We start from the raw sequence: 17180 nt of genomic DNA, 5'->3' as shown, positions 1-17180 counted from the left end.
GACTGAGACAAATTTGATAATATTTTGGTTTAGGTTAGAGCTCTGTTCACTTGCCACTAGAGAAAAAAAGGTTTAGCTGTGGATTGAGAAATAAAAAATGAAAAAGCCTTATAAAATATGCCAGCTTTCCCAGCTTTCAGCAAAAGCTGGCATTTTTACAGGGTCCTAGTTATTTGCTAATGATAAAACTCCAGACCTTTTCAACACTTTTTCAGATCGCTTTTTAACCTTTCTAGATCAAAGCTTATCATCATGAAAACTGAAAATATGAAATGTAAATAACTGCAAATATTTATAATGATCTATATTACTTTCACAACAATGTTTGTTTCTGGATTACTTTTCCAGGTCTGGAATTGAGTACCTGTAAATTCCATGCTTTACTAGCCTTTACAGACATGTATAAAAACTTGCCTGTGTAAGATGAATTTGGTATAATTACATTAGAGAGTAAAGAATCCATGTTCCAAGAGCATTTTAGTTTAAGGTGAGTACAAGAAAAGGTTACATTAAGTTGAGAGCGTAATGACAAAGTGGGATTAGTTTGTGGAAATGAGCAATGAGTTTTTTAAACATACATTGAATCTAGCTTTTGAATTGCCAGGCAATATACAGTATCTGACAGGCAAGAAACTATGTCTCCTTATCCTGAGTGTTTGGATGGTAGTAGTCCACATTATTTGTTCTCATTTTTTTCTACTTACAGATCCTCGGACACCACAATGATCAGAGTTTCAGAGTTTGACCTTTAAGCATATATTTTACTGACAGCTGCCATAATGTGAAGAGAACTTAAAAATCACTGACTCTACCTGTACCTGAGATGAAGGGTCAGTGAGAACTCCTTATATGTGAATAAAGACCATTTTATATGGCATAAGTGAACAGAGACAGTCTGTCTCATATAAATAAAGATGGCTTTTTAACCTGGTTCAGAAGAATAAAGCAGGCTGTTCTTACCGGGGTTAGGTGAAGTCAGAAGTGGGATCTTAATAGGCGACAGTGAGAGAAAGTGCAGAGGGTGAGCTGAGGAGGCTGATGGCCTCTGGGCCATGTCTGATTCCATAGCCACCAGTGCCGCTGTTGCAAGAGCCATCTGTTTGTTGCTCCGCACTCGTTTTAAGGCTACTGGACAACCTAAATAGAGAGGATGACAGAATTAGGAAAGAACAGCAAAAAACCCCACTGTTCTTCATTTTTAGGTGTGTTGAACATGAAGAGCTAGCAGGGGTTGAAAATACTAAAGTAATTGCACTTTGTTACTATAGTGTACTATATTATAATGTACCTACATAATTACATTTCCTAGGGAAAAAAAATACTTTTCACTCCTTGCATTTTTATTTAGGCCTTCAAAATACTTTTATATTTGTCTTCTCTAGCCAGTGACAGGACACTATACATCAAACAAATGGGCTCATGCATTTTATTTACATTTCAGTTTAAAACATCCAGTCAAGTGCATCAATGTACAAACAAAAAAAAACTATTAATAATCATGCCATCTGCTGTGACCAACTTAATTAAAAACATTTAATTAAGACATTTCATTTGTATAACTTTTTACAAAAGTAGCAACTTTCTGACATTCATTTGAGTAGATTTTTAGCTATACTGCCACGTTTAATTAAAACTTTGACACGTTGTCTATATTTTGACTTTATAGTATAATATCTCAGTACTTTTTCCACCCATGAGGGTTAGATTGCTCTGGTTTCCTTTGACTACAATCACTTTTACAGATTATAATCAGTATGGGTCAGAAAGCTCAAGAGCTCCCATGGCCCTACAACCCTGCTCAGACTCTCAGATCCACCAATACTGGTCAACTGGTAGTTCCTAAGATCAGACCAACATCAATGGGGTAAAACCACTAGTTCCATTGCTCCCAAACATAACAATGCCATCTGCCAGGACATTCTGATTACATGTCCATCTCCCATTTTCAGAGTCAACTTAGAATGTATCTTTTCTCCCAGAACTTTTCCCTTTCTTATTCCTACTAGACTTTATAATACATCATAAATAATGACCCTACATTTCTTAGGGCAAATAGTTTCATGTCTTTGTGAGTGTTTTTACAAGTATTAAAACATGTCAGATAATATTTAAACAATTTCCAAACTGTCCATCATTTATTTTTATTCATTTTTGCATGTAGATGATGCATGTAGGTTTGTCTTTGTTCTCTACTCTACCTAGTTGTCAAGCCTGCTTTTTATCAGGTTTCACAGTTGCTTTCATCTGTAGATCCAGTGATGGAATGGCACCATGATAGCCTAGTCAATCTGGAGCCAGTACAGAACCAGCAGCCTGAGGGAGGCTTAATCAGAACTAAACACACATGCGCGCACACACACACAGAGACTGATGTTTGAGCTTGTGAAGAGCTAACACATGCAGCGACCCACATACTTACACACACAGTGAGTTGGGAGAGATCCAATACCAAGGAGATCTTATTCTATCTCTCTGAAACACACAGCACTTTATCTAATGGCAGTGAGTGGGAGGATCAGAGACAGAATGCTTAACATGAACACCACTCTGAAAATCAGGTCACTTGGGATACATCATATGGAATCAGTCCAGAACAGAGCTCTGACTGGAAAGGGGGAAAAGATTTAACAGTGGGAAGGAAAGTGACAAGAACATGAATGGGCTTCAACTTAGCTGATATTAAGGAAATTAAGAAATTATAGTCTAACAACTTCATTTAAACATTTAGCCAGAGAACATGGAGAGTCAGACACATGCATCACCTAAACAGCGTGGAACTGTGTTTATTGAGCAAGCTCTCCAAAGACATGACTTGAAAACAAGACCATGAATTATAGATTCTACGGGGTCTCACCTGAAAGAAAGTGTGATATTTTAAGGACTTCTTGTGGATGTAAATCTTTAAACATTGTTAAGGCAAAAAATGCCTCTCTTTGTTAATTTTTCATTTTAATCTATATTAGAGCATTTAAAAAATCATGATAAATTAATTAAATACCACACTGTAAAATAAGAAACGTTGACTTAACTTAAAATTTCAAGGCAACTTGCTGTACAGCTTTTTTGAGTTTACTCACTTCACTTAACTCAATTTTTAACCTTGAGTTGAGTAAATGCAAAAAAAGCTGTGCAGCAAGTTGTCTCGAAGTTTTAAGTTAAGTCAACTTTTCTTTTTTACAGTACAGAGCTATTGTCTTTTTGTGAGTTAAGGAGCTTCTTTTCTATTTCTCTAGGGTTGCAATTATTGGTCAGCATATTATTAATAAACCCCCAAACCTGTCTGAAAGCTGATACAGGAGTATGTGTCTTCATTTAAGAACATTTGAACTAGAATCAATATTGGTTCCTTTGCTCCTTTGTTCCTTTAATAGTGCTGTACATAGAGAGCTGGTTGCAGTGTTTGTATGATGTTTGTGTCATGCTGACTCTCAGAGGGCTCCTGTTTCAAATAAATTGAACCAAAAGGCTGACAGTGAGTGGAAGTGCAAAAAGAGCTGTGAAATGCTTTCAGGACTTTGAAATCTTCCATCGTGCTGTGGTGCTAAGACAGCAGACAACCGCATGCATTAAATATTTGCCCAGTCAAAAATATTTACGTTGCTCTACATTACAGATTCACTTCAGCAAGCTTTACTAAAGAGGGAATATTCTCCTCATGTTCTTTCTCTATTGCTCTCAGTTTCCTGCTAGCTTGTACTTGGGAGAGGACATTTTATGATTAATTGTCACATTTCTTTCTTTGACTCCATTTAACTTTAGACGTTTTTTGTTTTTGTTATTGTTGTTGTTGTTGTTGTTTTTGCTGGGATTATAACCATGGTAGGTATTGTTTGCTCTATGGATCTGCAGAAGCTACTGACATTGAGCTTAATAACCACAACAACCTATTAAATAACAAAAGCTCATTCTATAGGGAATGCATTCCCAGGCAACATAGGAGAACACTAAATTCGGTGTATAATCAGAAACAATTAAAAAAAGGTCTTACACAAAGGGTTCTCCAAGAGTTCGTTAAATGGACAGCTTCCTACAAGGGCTCAACTTTTAAACGTCTCTGATAAGGAAGATGTTTCACCGGAAGCATAAACTAAAGAAGACTTTCAGGATTTTACGTATAAACTATTTAAGTGTAGACAGAATACACCACATACACACCCAGAATCTTTTGGTCAGATTCAATCCCAAATGAACTGGAAACATTACTTTGAGAAGTTGAATTGGGTGAGGAGATTCCAGAAGGACTTTGGGAATGTGCACTGGAGAGAGTTCATGAATCTTGTGAGTAAATGTGCAAAGCACTGTATGATGCAATGTAAAATAGTGCATCATCTCACTTCACTCAAGTCAGACTCTCTAATACTGCACCTGTACGAATGTAGACCTTACGTGTGACAGGTGTCATCAAGCTCCAGTGAATCACGTGCACACTTTTTGGTCCCTCATCAATGCCTCTTTCATCTTTGGAAGCTGATGTTGTCGCTTTGTTACCCTGCTTGCTAGGAGATAATTTTAATGAAATGGAAATCTCCTTTACCCCCTTGTCATATATAATGTGTTAGGGAAGTCCTGAATGTTATGAAACTTGAAAATATTAGATGCCTAATGAGTGGTTCAGTTTGGAGCGTTCACAAAATCTGGGACGACTTTACATAGTATAAAAAACAGTTTATACATAATTGATTATTGTATGTCTAAATTGTATGTACCATACAAATTAGGTTTCTCTGTGGGAAACTGTAAAGGATTTTTTTTTGTAGAATCCTATAACCCTACAAATGTTTACATACACTAAGAAAGGTTACCAACTACAACACTTTGAGGAAACTAAGGGTTCCTAGCTTCCTAAAACTGTTCTAGTTGACAGAAAAAGTTAAAATGAAAGGCTACTGAGCTAGCATTCATAATGTTCACTGAAACACTACTCCACAGTTTATGAGTGAATGAAGAAAACATCTTCCTCCAGCTGAGCTGAAGCTAATCCTCAGGACTAAGCCTGACTCAGGTGAGCTAAGTGCTTGGGATGGGCTATACTGTTTCAGGAGATCAGCAAGATACAACAGAGTTAAGCCATTTGGAGAAAAGTTCTTTTTTCTAAGAGTCTATGGTGTGACATATTGTTCTCATCCAGCTTACAATATGTGGCACACTCTAATTTATAAGAAATGTAATGAAAAAACAACTTCTTGTGGTTTTGTTGTACTTTAACATCATATGCTTTTGTTCTAGTTGCCTGTAAGTATATATGTGCATATAATGTATATATGTGCATGTTCTCCTTTGAGTGTATTTGAGAACATTTTCTTTTGAACACATAAATATCTTTAGGGAAAACACAGCAGTTGTTCTTTCACATCGGTTAATATGAAAAGAAATATTTATGAACTTTTGAGGATGACAAACACTGTGCTGCATGTAACACTGCAAAAACACTCCATGTTTGATAGTGATACTGTTTAATGTGCCAGAGAGAACCCTCTCTCTCTCTCTCTCTCTCTCTCTCTCTCTCTCTCTCTCTCGCTCTCAAGGTCTCATTTAGGATCCCTGGAGCAGGCGATATGACTGATCTGCAATCACCAGCCCACGTTCCCACCCTGCGCTTCATTGCACTTTTCTAAACTCCATTTTCCAGGAGCTGAAATTTCTTGCCACACCTGACATTTCACATTTCATTAGGTCCTGTCAATAAGACGTGGCACAAATTCACGACGATAAAAAAATGAGGGTTTTGTGACTAGGTCTATAAAGCTGTAGAATTGTACAGTTAAAGTAAATTCTCCTTCATTGCGTTAAATTGGCCGAAAGCCACAAAAAAACCTATGCTGAAACCTGAATACACACGAGGTACAGGGAATGATTGCCATACAGACCCTCTGGAAGCAGCTAAATCACTGCTTTCACAAGTAATATATGTCAGATTCTAGCACAAACTAAAGCAAATACTACACTAATTTGATACTGTCTTTTAAGCCAGGACTCAAGAGATCCCAACTTGAACCTGTTTTGCACATATTTTATTTGGCAGAATTGATTTTCCTTAGTCCATGGTGATATTCATGGTGTGTTGTATAACCCTTGGAGCAGGTAGTAGTATAAACTTTGGAGCATGTTGTAGTTGTAGGAATGCAATGAGAAAACATCAAACTGAAGGAAAAACTTGGTAATAATATTGCATCTTTAAATATTGAAATAATTAGGATTTCATTTCTTTTGATTGGTTGTTTCACTATAGACACTGATTTATGTGTATTACATCTTATACAAATACACACAATGTGTATATTACTGTCGATGGTGACTGTACATCTAACACTAGCCCTAACCTCCAAATTTTAAAGCAGCATTAAAAATTATTTGTCCTCAAATAACTACAGTGGCAATTTGTGATGTATTCCTAACACCATGGGGACAATTGGCCCTCACAATGATCTAAATACACATCCACACACACAGAAATCCATTTAAGGCCACTTTATTATCTACACATCTGATCATTTACTTGGAGACTTCAATATGCTAATGCATGAACTGAGAGTCGAAACACATGCACGCACTTGCTTTGAGCACTGATTGGTGACAGATGGCTACATTTACATGCATTTAAGATCACTTTTGCCTGATTTTCACAATCAGTCATGCTGGTCATGCTGTTCTTTTGACATTTCACAGAAGAATAATGTGAACAAACTGTTCCACCCAACCGCATATAGCTGTTTAACAGTCATAAAGCATTCTAAATATTAGTTACACAGCAATGAATTAATGAAACGCACGGGACTTGCAAAATTAGACATCTTTACACCTGACTAGAATAGTTCACCCATAAAACAACATAGTAGAACTCTGAGAAGTGCTTGTGTTATCAGCAGGTGATGACTCAGTGCCTTGAGAAAGAGAAGTTCCTGCGTTGGCTCTTGCTGTTGCCCTTTGTGGATTGTGATTTTTAAGGGCAGAGGATGAAGCCCTGCAGCAAGCAGAGAAACTGAACTTTATAAACCTACCTTTACCCATGTTTATTACATTTCTTCTGGGATCAGTCTAATGTTTACTAGGGGTGAGTAATACAGCCAATTTTATATGACAATATTTTCAAAATGTATATGACTATATAGATGACAGTATGCATGTGTGCATTAATGACTGTTATACCACAGAAGGTGTGCATTATTTTCATATGACAGCACAGGTAGTTCCATCTAAAACATGAATGATAGCTTACTATTAATGAGCTCATTCTGATACATTATTGTTTCTATAGTAACAGCTCATACACAGGGTATTGTATAGCAGATGCTCCAAATAATCTAAGACTAACAATAAACAGATTTAAAAATGGGTTGTAGTTTAACAAATTAATTCTTATATTCGTTGATGTGGTGAAGTTTTTTGATTGGAGAAGTTTATTGAACATTTATGGAAGGAGTTTCGGTTGTAAGCACTCTCTGTCTTGGTTACGCTTTCCATTTCCTCCTTTTTCCTGGTAAAATGACAGGCTGATCTTTGTGTGTGTGTGTGTGTGTGTGTGTGTGAGTGAGAGAGAGTGAGAGAAAGAGATGGAGAGAAGCTGGTGAAGAATAACTGTTTATTGCTGCTCTTATGTAGGTGAAAACAGGAACTAACTTGTCTGTCATATGTACCACAATATTACACCTATCTATAAACCGTGAAAATGTCTGATGTGTTGTCAATTAATGAATGAAACATTGCAATCTTTAGCAAATCGTTGTGGTATAAGTGGAATAACAGACCACACTGTTATGTTGGCTTGTACCTCACATTGCCTCATACCCCCCGGCGTGCATTATTTTCGTATAACAGCATGGTCTGTCATGTGTCATTCCTTACTTATACCACGGCACTGTTAAATTCTCAATTCTGATTAGTCTGAAAGTGTTAGCTAATTTTCTATAAATAAATTTTCTATAAATTATGGTAATTTATTCTGTAATTCCAATCAAAAGTATGCTATGTTTATGTTATGGCATTAAAATTAAGGTTTAGTCTAATAATATTCCAACAATAAAAGTTCCCTTTCAAAGGGAACTTCGACGTTGCGTTTAGCATAACACTATGGGAGCGCCTCTCTGGCGTGACCGGCATCTGAAGCTTGTGTAAAATCATGCCTATTTAAAGGCCTGCCATGATCAGGTGACATGGCAATTAAGTGCGTCAGCCTTTATTATCCACACCATCAGCCTTTATTATCTACAGCGAAAGACATGCATGTCAGTTGTTTGTGTAAAGAAACAAAAAGGCTTCATTTCCTCGCTATCTTTTCTCAAAATCTCAGAACTTTTCTATCCCTTTAAAAAAAAAGAAGAAAAAAAAAGGAATGAGCGAGAGAGAAAAATATGATTGAGAGAATTCAGGAAGTGTGTTATGGCTTGCTCTCGTTTCATCACGGGCAATAGTGCACACTTTCTGGGTGAAGTGTCTAGGGTTTTAGCATGCGCATGGTAATGCCTACATTAAGCAGCACGGCTCACAACTCTTCTCGGACACCGAAGTGAGTTGGGTTTCAGAGCCTCGCGGATCTGGGCCGGCCGCTGCCGAGGCAGCTAGCCATCTCAGGTTCGGGGGATCTCTTATGGATCCGGAAGAGGAGCCAGAGACGATCTATCTCTATCTCTTGCTCTGTCTTCCAGGTTCGGCTCTCCGCTGGATTTTGGAGCTCGCATCGCAGCGACTCCTTCCGCTATGGAAAGCCAAAAGGGGAAAAAAAACACACACACACACACACACACACAAAAATAATAGTAATAATTCCTCTCTGACTCCGAGGAGCCGGAAGGATGTGCTAAAAACTGAAAGCAGCATATAAAGAGCTGCTTGAAGTGATTACTAAGGCTGGATGAGCCTTTTTCTCCCCAGTGAAAGTAAATCCCTCACACTGCAGAAACTCCCCTGTCTTCCAGAAGTGCATGACAAAATATCAGGCTTCTGGGGGAAAACCATGCATAAGCCGTATTTATAACCCCACGATGTTGGATTATTCGGCCATTGTGGGGAATGAACGGCATGGCTATTTAGCTATGCTGAAGGTGGAGGAGGCGCTTGCGAGGTACCGCTCTCCATCGACGACAGGTAATTAGGGGGGCTGGCTTTGCCATCCAAGCCACCGTGTAAGGCCAACGTGACATTGGTGGGCAAAGCCCATGCGGTAGTAGTCTTGCTTGTGGGTCACTGTTGTCTTGAGTTCACAAGGCTGAAGTGGAGGGGAGTGGAGCCTGGGCCAGCACTAGTGCGAGGGAGACCTAGAAGGCGAGTATGGCAGCCCACCAACCCCCGCAGACAGCCAGGGGAACTGGGCAGCCACAGTCGCGGCCTGCTAATAGGCCTGATCTGAGAATGGTCATAAAGGCCAAGCAGGCAAAGAAGAGTGGTCCTGAGGGGCCATGGAGGGACGTGTCAGGGGACATGAGGTTGTTAGGGCAGTTATCCCCCAGTGCTACTGTAGTGCCTCCCCTAGCCAATTCGGTTCCAAGTTTTCAGTGTTCTCTGGTCAGCGAGCTGTCACAGGGCACTGAAAACCTGATGCTGCCTGGAGTTCTTACAAGAACGTTTCTCAGCGGGGTGGGCTCCTTTTACAATCAGAGTTTACGTGGCTGCCATTTCGGCCAGCCATGCCCCTGTTGATGGAGCCACTATGGGGCAACATCCTCTAACTTCGAGGTTCATGCGTGGTGTCAGGCGGCTGAGGCCCATCTGCAGGCTGCACATACCTTCCTGGGACCTTTCTGTGCTCCTGGAAGGTCTGTCAGGGACCCCATTTGAGCCCTTAGAGTCAGCCTCTGAGAAGCTTCTGACTCTGAAGGTAGTTCTTCTGCTGCCCCTGACATCTCTCAAGCGAGTAGGAGATCTACAAACTCCCTCTGTTGCCCCTTCCTGCCTTGACTTTGCCACAGGATTAGCCAAGGCCTTCCTGTATCCTATGCCAGATTATATTCCTAAAGTGCCTACATCGGCTGCCCACCCTGTGGTGTTGCAGGCTTTCTGCCCTCCTCCATTCCCCACACCGGAACAAGAGAGAATGCACCTGCTGTGTCCAGTAAGGGCTCTCTGTACAAACGTCCACCGCTCCGGCCAGTGGCGTAAGTTGGAGCAGCTGCTGGTCTGCTTTGGCGGCAACAGTAGAGGTGATGCTGTGTCAAAGCAGCGCATCTCTAATTGAATAGTGGAAGCAATCTCTATTGTTTATGAGGTGCGTGGTCTCGCTACGCCTCTGGGCATAAGGGCTCATTCCACTAGGTAGGTTGCCTCTGTGAAGGCTTTGTCCAAAGGGGTATCCTTACAGGATGTGTGTGCTGCTGCAGGGTGGTCTACACCACACACATTCATTCGTTATTACATCCTGGATATTCATTCCACCCCGGGCTCGAGTGTCTTGCAGTGACCCTCGGGCTTGGGTCTTTTTGAACATGCCATACCCTCAGCATGACGGAGTGGGTATTGTCGTACCCATAGTGTTATGCTAAACGCAACAATGAAGTTCCCTTTGAAAGGGAACGTCTGGGTTACACATGTAACCCTGTTCCCTGAGAAGGGAACGAGACGTTGCGTAGCTTTGTCATACCAGGGTAGGCCTGTGAATTGCTTCTTCACTTCAGATAATAGAGGCTGATGGCGCGGTTCACAGCTGACATATTTATATCATGCGACACACTTAATTGCCATGTCACCTGATCATGGCAGGCCTATAGGCATGATTTTACACAAGCTTCAGATGCTGGTCACGGCATCCCATAGTGTTATGCTAAACGCAATGTCTCGTTCCCTTCTCAGGGAACAGGGTTACATGGGTAACCCAGACGTTTATTCATATGGAGAAACTTTTTTTCTGAGGAGATTTAGCACTTTTGTAGTCTCCAGTAAAGTAAAGCTGTTCCTTTTCCTCCGCAGGAAAATCTTTAGGACAGTGAACTTTGCACTTTGCTGGGTTTTTTTTTTTTTTGTTTGTTTGTTTGATTTTTTTTTAAATAATTTTTATTAACTTAAAGAGAAAGTGAGATGACTGTTTATACCTGCTATAATGCAAGTAATAACAGGAACTCCTACAACATTAAAAGTAACCTTAAACTTTTAAAAAGTACTCCTCGTTCTTTAAGAAATAAAAAATGTAACCGTTGCCAAATTGCTTTGGTATATGAGGAATAAAACACTTCAAGGTAAATAATCCATCATGGACTGGTAACCACCCCACTGTGGAGTATTTTTCTATTTTGCCTTATTTTCCATTTTAACATTCAAAAAATGTTGGGTTAGAGTTAGGTTGGGTTATGAATAATATAAATAATTCATCTGTAACAGTCGTGTATAAACATGAAAGAACATATTTACTGTACTACTAATAAAAAATTATTTCTACTGAACTATCGAGAGGCAGTGTGTGAGCTGCATTGCAATGACATTTAATTTAAATAAACTATTGAAAGATTGTCTATTCTACTGTTGTCTTCATCTCATTTTGTCTGTTGTGTGGATTTGAGAGCACCATAGCCTCTTTGTTTATGGGGAAGTGGCTGAATGTGATGCTTAATGTATGTTTAATAAAGCCACACTGGCATATGGGGCTGAGAAATTAGAATGGCATAATCTTTTTGTAATCTCTTTAAATTTTGTGTGTGTGTGTGTGTGTGTGTGTGTGGCAGTGCTTTGTTTCCACGTGACAGTCATTGTGTCTTACACATGAAAATTTTTGTATTTTTCTTTTATAACAGGGACCATGCACTCTTCTGGAAAATTCATATCACAGTCAATGATAAAAGCATAAACCAGACATAAGGCAGGCTTTATCTTTGCAACCTAACAGCTGTTTGCACCACAGTTTTGCAACAAAATATTAACACCACATCAACTATAATCAGACACTGAATAGTAGACTTTTTATTTTTACTTCTGTGTGGGCCCTCACCACAGCAATGTTCTTAAGCTTGATATCCTCTAATTTACGTATGCTTTCTGGTTTATCAACCTAATATGTCTAATCTAAAATACCAATACTAAATTGTATTGTAAATTGTATTTCTGTACATGGAACCTTTGGAACTTTAAAGTCTGCATTGTTGCAATTGCTGGTTATTTTTCTATTCTGATTTGTAGAGGAAAAAGTATATAATTACACCATGGGTGTACTGGAAAATTTCCCTTCTATCAAACATTAATAACTCTACTGTCCAATGCTCAGTGGCCCTTATTCATCAAAGTTACATATGGTAAATCTGTTATTAAAATTAGCGTGTAGAAATTCCACCTACAGTTTCTTCATTCATTGGTTTCCAAAGGAAAGGAATGCCCAGTATGTTTATCTTTGACAAAGATATGGATATATCAAAGATATGGATTGTCAAAGATAAACATACTGGGCATTCCTTTCCTTTGTTCAAACTGTGTTGACAATTGATTTTATTTGATTTCAAGGGCTTTTTTTGTTTGTTTTTAACTTCTTTCCTCAGACCTTGGATAACTGTAGTCTGATTAATTGTTAGTTCACTGTCACAACATTTGCATACATTTGTAAATTTACATTTCATTTAAATAGCATATATGTGGATATATATTAGGGTGTGTCTTATGCATGACGTTAACAAGGGACTATAGGATTGGGAGTTTATTTATCAGTTGCACTCAAATCACCGCTTGTTTTGATTGATCCGCTGTTGTTCATTGATCCACTGTATGACGTTACTTGTCACATACGCACATATTAAGATACTGTGTGTGATGTTATCAAGATGTCATTAATGTTTTGCAGGATGAATTCATTTTCTACCATTATAGTTTATGAGGATTAATATTTGTGAAGGGTCTCAGAGCAATCACTGGTCAAAAATCAACTTCTTGCATTCATATGAACACAGTCTTAAAGAAGATCTCATACAGCTTTAATTGTACACTGTCCGTAGTTATTTCAGATCATACTACAGTTAGTTCTGGTCCACTAATTTTAGTGGTCAAACAGTGTTTCAAGTGTGCCTATATGCACTATAATCACTCTGGGACATTTCACCTCAAAATTTGAAGGATCTGAAGAGATTCTATATGGAGAAATGGTCTCAACCTCATCGGGCATTATAGGAGAAGACTTAGAGCTGCTATCGTGGCAAAGGGAGGCAGCACAAAGGGTGCCAATAATTGTTGCACACCTATATTTAACAAAGATATTTTTTTTTTATAAACCTGTCTTTTGTTTGCAATTTCTAGTTTGATATCCATGAGAGCAGAGTATTTCACAGCCTTCTCTGTTCATGGTTACCATGGGTGCCAATATTAGTGCATATATAGTCTATAGTTTATTATTCACGGAACTTATATGAACTAATAACCTTCTATTAACTTGAATCACAAAAGCTGAACACTGAAAATCCAATGTAGATATATGCACTCAATTTGGACACAAAAGAACCATTCTTCTTATTATTATTAAAGGTCTCATATTTTCTAATTCCTTACTCTCTCACTCAACCAATCACTGTCAATAACTGCTTTATCCTGTTCAGGGTTGTGAAGTATCTAAGCCTATCCCGGGGAACACTGGGCATGAGGCGGGAATATACCTTGAATGGGACACCAGTTCATCACAGGGCACCCACTCTTTCATACACCTAGGGACAGTTTATCTTCGCCCATCCACCTACTGGCATGTTTTGCAAGGTGAGAGTAAATCAGAGATCCCTTAGGAAATGCACACAGACACGGGGACAATATGCACAGAAACTCCACACAGAAAGTCACCCAAGCTCAGGATCGAACCTGGGAACCTCTAACTGTGAAGTGGAAATGCTTAATTTATTACTGTGGTGTGATTTTCTTGAAACAGCTTGTATATAATTTTACATTTATAAACTGTTTTCAGATTTTGGCAGCTGGTAGCTGTATCTGTATTTAGATTTAAACCCAAAGTGGGTGGGGCCTAAACTGGAAGTTTTAAAAAAACAAAACAAAAAAAACTAAATATAAACCATACCAACTGTCCCTGGAAAAACTGGAGAAACCTTGAAAACAACCCAGAGGTAGAAACATCAGCACTGTCACCATGGTGTGTGAATTCTGGCTCTGACAGTTCTTCAACTTCAGCTGCATCACTCAAGTTCATAATTGTAGTCTCAACCATAGATGTGTGTGGGACTATTTTTTCCCCCTAATGATTTGTTATTTTCTAACAAATTTAGTTGGTTCTATTTCCCATAATTTAAATGAATTAGTAGCTTATTTTAAAGGCAATTATTATGCACCAAGCATTTACTAAGGATGAACGAATTAACCTTGTAAATGCATTGTGCAGTGCTACACGTTCATGTTAATAAACACTGACTGTCCTATGAGCTTTATATGTGACTGCTTGTGTCGTCAAACTTCATATCTGACCTCTCGCACACCACAAGGTAAAAACCTCCTGCTCATGAACAATTTTTGTTGTTTACCACAGAATCGTAGTGACAATGTACACATCTAGTCTCAAACAGAATTGGGTTTTTTTCTGGGGGGAAAAAGACAAATACTGTGCCTATATATGTATCTGTTTAGAACACATTATCTGCTCATTCAGAACAATGCACTCAAATTCAGTTACATCCCTGCTAGGGTTAGGTATTTTAGTTCTAAAATGTAGTTCTGGGCTAACAAAGACATGTAACACCACACCAGGTGAGCCATCAATTGTGTAATTAACATTATCTTATCAGTTGATTTCACCATATTAAAAAAAAAAAAAAAAACAGAAATCAAGCAAGTGACAAAAAAATAGCACAATAGCACAAGTGCTTTTTTCGTGTGGAAAAAAATGCATGCTTAAGTTTTAAGACCAACCTCTTGGATGCAGTCATTAAATCCAAAACATCATGCTCAGCCTCCTGACAGGTAGAGGCACCCACAGTGATCTACTGTATTAGCATTCATACTTACTAATTCAAGCCAAACCTCTGAAGAACAGGTCAGTTAACTCACTCGCTCACACAGCAACAGTGATTTAATAAAGGTGACAGTGTTCTAGTACAAGACACACGTGGTCATTAAACTAGCGGCTTCTACCAAATTCCACTGAAAAGCACGTCTCTGACAGCTATTCAATCACACCTGACAGTTAAAGTAGACACAGTAAATTAAGCTTTTTCGCCACTCTACAAATTTGTTACTTGTCGTATACACGTCAAAGAAATAAGCACATGCCTCTCCAAACCGGAACAAACACTTACACTGGCACAGGCCTCATATTGTTAATGTTTCAACTGTGATTTCACCGAGCCAAGCATGTGTTATAGGTATTCTCGCTGCATTTTATACTCCATGCTTAACTTTCCCCAAAACAATGACTTAGAGTTTCCAGTATTGTCTTACAGTCATAGTATCAGTTCAGGAGCACTGGGACCTGTGCTACATTGTAGAAAAAATAAGTAGTCAAATGTGTCCCGACATCCCAATTCGCATACTATACTGTACTAAATTGTATCCGAGATGAGAATATAGTGCGTCCCAAATTGCAGTATGTTGAATTGAGTATCCCAAAGGTAACCGGATGGTCTACTATTTCCAGTAGATTTCCGAAGTGTGGCTCCATGGACCCTTTTTCAGCAAATATTGCCCACAAATCCTTGTGCAAGGGAGGAGGAGTTTTGTGACCGTTTACTTCGTCAAATTCAAGCATGCATTTTAGAGAGGTGTAAATGAAATGAGGAAAAATAAATCAAGGCAATGATAAATTAAATTAATATAAATTATAATGAATGAAGAAAAACTGAAATGCGACAAGGACTAAAGTATGTCATTTTTGTTTGCAAAAAGTGTACATAATTAAAGTACATAGTATAAGTAGGTGAATTGGGATGCAAGTTGTCTCTTTTGATTAGAGAGAAGGCAATCAGGGGCCAACACTTCAGCAAGAGAGAGAGAGAGAGAGAGAGAGAGAGAGAGCATTTTGATGGAAAAAATCTCTTCCCTTAAAATCTTATTCCCAATTGGTCGACCTCTAGTGAGCATTGAAGATGTTTCTGTCCACTCGCCCTAAATCCCCTGATCTCAATTTTTCTCACTATGCCTTCCTTGTTCTTTTCACTATGGTAAGGTTCATCTTCATCTCATCTGTCAATAAGCTCAAGAACCTAACCGGCATTTTATATACACTTAGTACACTGCAATATGATATTTGTGCTATTGGGGCTTAACAGTGGTTTGCATCTTCTGGTAAATCTTCAGCTGGTGTATTTATCTCTTTATTGTAGTCTCTGACACACCTATATATTGGATTATGTTCCTGATGGGTTCAGCAGTTCTTTTATGATGATCTGTGACCATGAATGATAAATGGTCTTTGATCAGGTATTGTGGTGGTCCTCCATTCTGTGTCTAGTTGTTTATTAAGAGGCTCAACAGTGTGTTTTTGCTGCATTTGTTGCAGCACACCACAACAATTATTACCACTGTGACTGCATTCTAATCAATGTACTATTGTCATGATGGCTCTCTTTATTAGTATGTAGCTGGCCAGGTAATAGCCAAGCATCCATTTATCCAAGAACTTTTGATACTAAACTCAACAAAAAAAGAAACATCCTTTCACATTCAACTGTTTTTATTTCTAGCACATTTCTCAACATGTGTAAATATTTGTATTAACATAAAAAGGTTCAAGAACTGAACATGTTTCACAGGCATTAGACGAACAGAAATGGAATAATGAGTCCCTCAACAAAGGGGGCGGTCAATATCAAAAGTAACAGTCAGTATCTGGTGTGGCCTATAGTGCATATCATCCATGGACGGCACCAGATTTGTCAGTTCTTGCTGTGAGATGTTACACCACTCTTCCACCAAGGCATTTGCATGTTCTTGATCACGTCTAGGGGGACCAATGGTTGTGGTTCGCCACAGCAAGGACAATCAGCTGTCATTCCTGTCTCCCTGTAGCACTGTCTTAGGCGTCTTACATTACAGACATTGCAGTTTATTGCTCTGGCCACATCTGCAGTCCTCATGCCTCCCTGCAGCAGGCCTAATGGCATGTTCACCCAGCTGAGCCAGTAGAAAGTCAGTAGAAAGGTCTCTTTAGTGTCCTAAGTTATTGTAATTGTAACCTTAAATACTACCACCTGTAAACTGTTAGTGTCTTAAGGACAGGCGTATGTTCAATAATTGTTTATGGTTCATTGAACAAGCATGAAAACATTGTTTAAACCCTTTCCAATAAAGAT

At 38.8% G+C, this 17180-nt stretch overlaps 1 protein-coding gene across 1 annotated transcript in view; it reads right to left on the bottom strand.

Annotated features, from left to right (window-relative positions):
- The window catches only part of tcerg1l (transcription elongation regulator 1 like), a 98684-nt gene that overhangs the window by 62444 nt on the left and 19060 nt on the right, over window positions 1-17180 (bottom strand). Inside the window, exon 5 of the mRNA XM_053639634.1 lies at window positions 961-1137. Coding sequence (XP_053495609.1) covers window positions 961-1137 — 177 coding nt within the window. The remainder of the gene's footprint in view (window positions 1-960; window positions 1138-17180) is intronic.

The sequence above is a fragment of the Ictalurus furcatus genome, chromosome 13 (genome assembly GCF_023375685.1).
Source record: "Ictalurus furcatus strain D&B chromosome 13, Billie_1.0, whole genome shotgun sequence".
Classification (NCBI taxonomy): Eukaryota; Metazoa; Chordata; class Actinopteri; order Siluriformes; family Ictaluridae; genus Ictalurus; species Ictalurus furcatus.
Note: the sequence above shows the minus strand (reverse complement) of the source record. Positions and strands in the feature narration are given on the sequence as shown.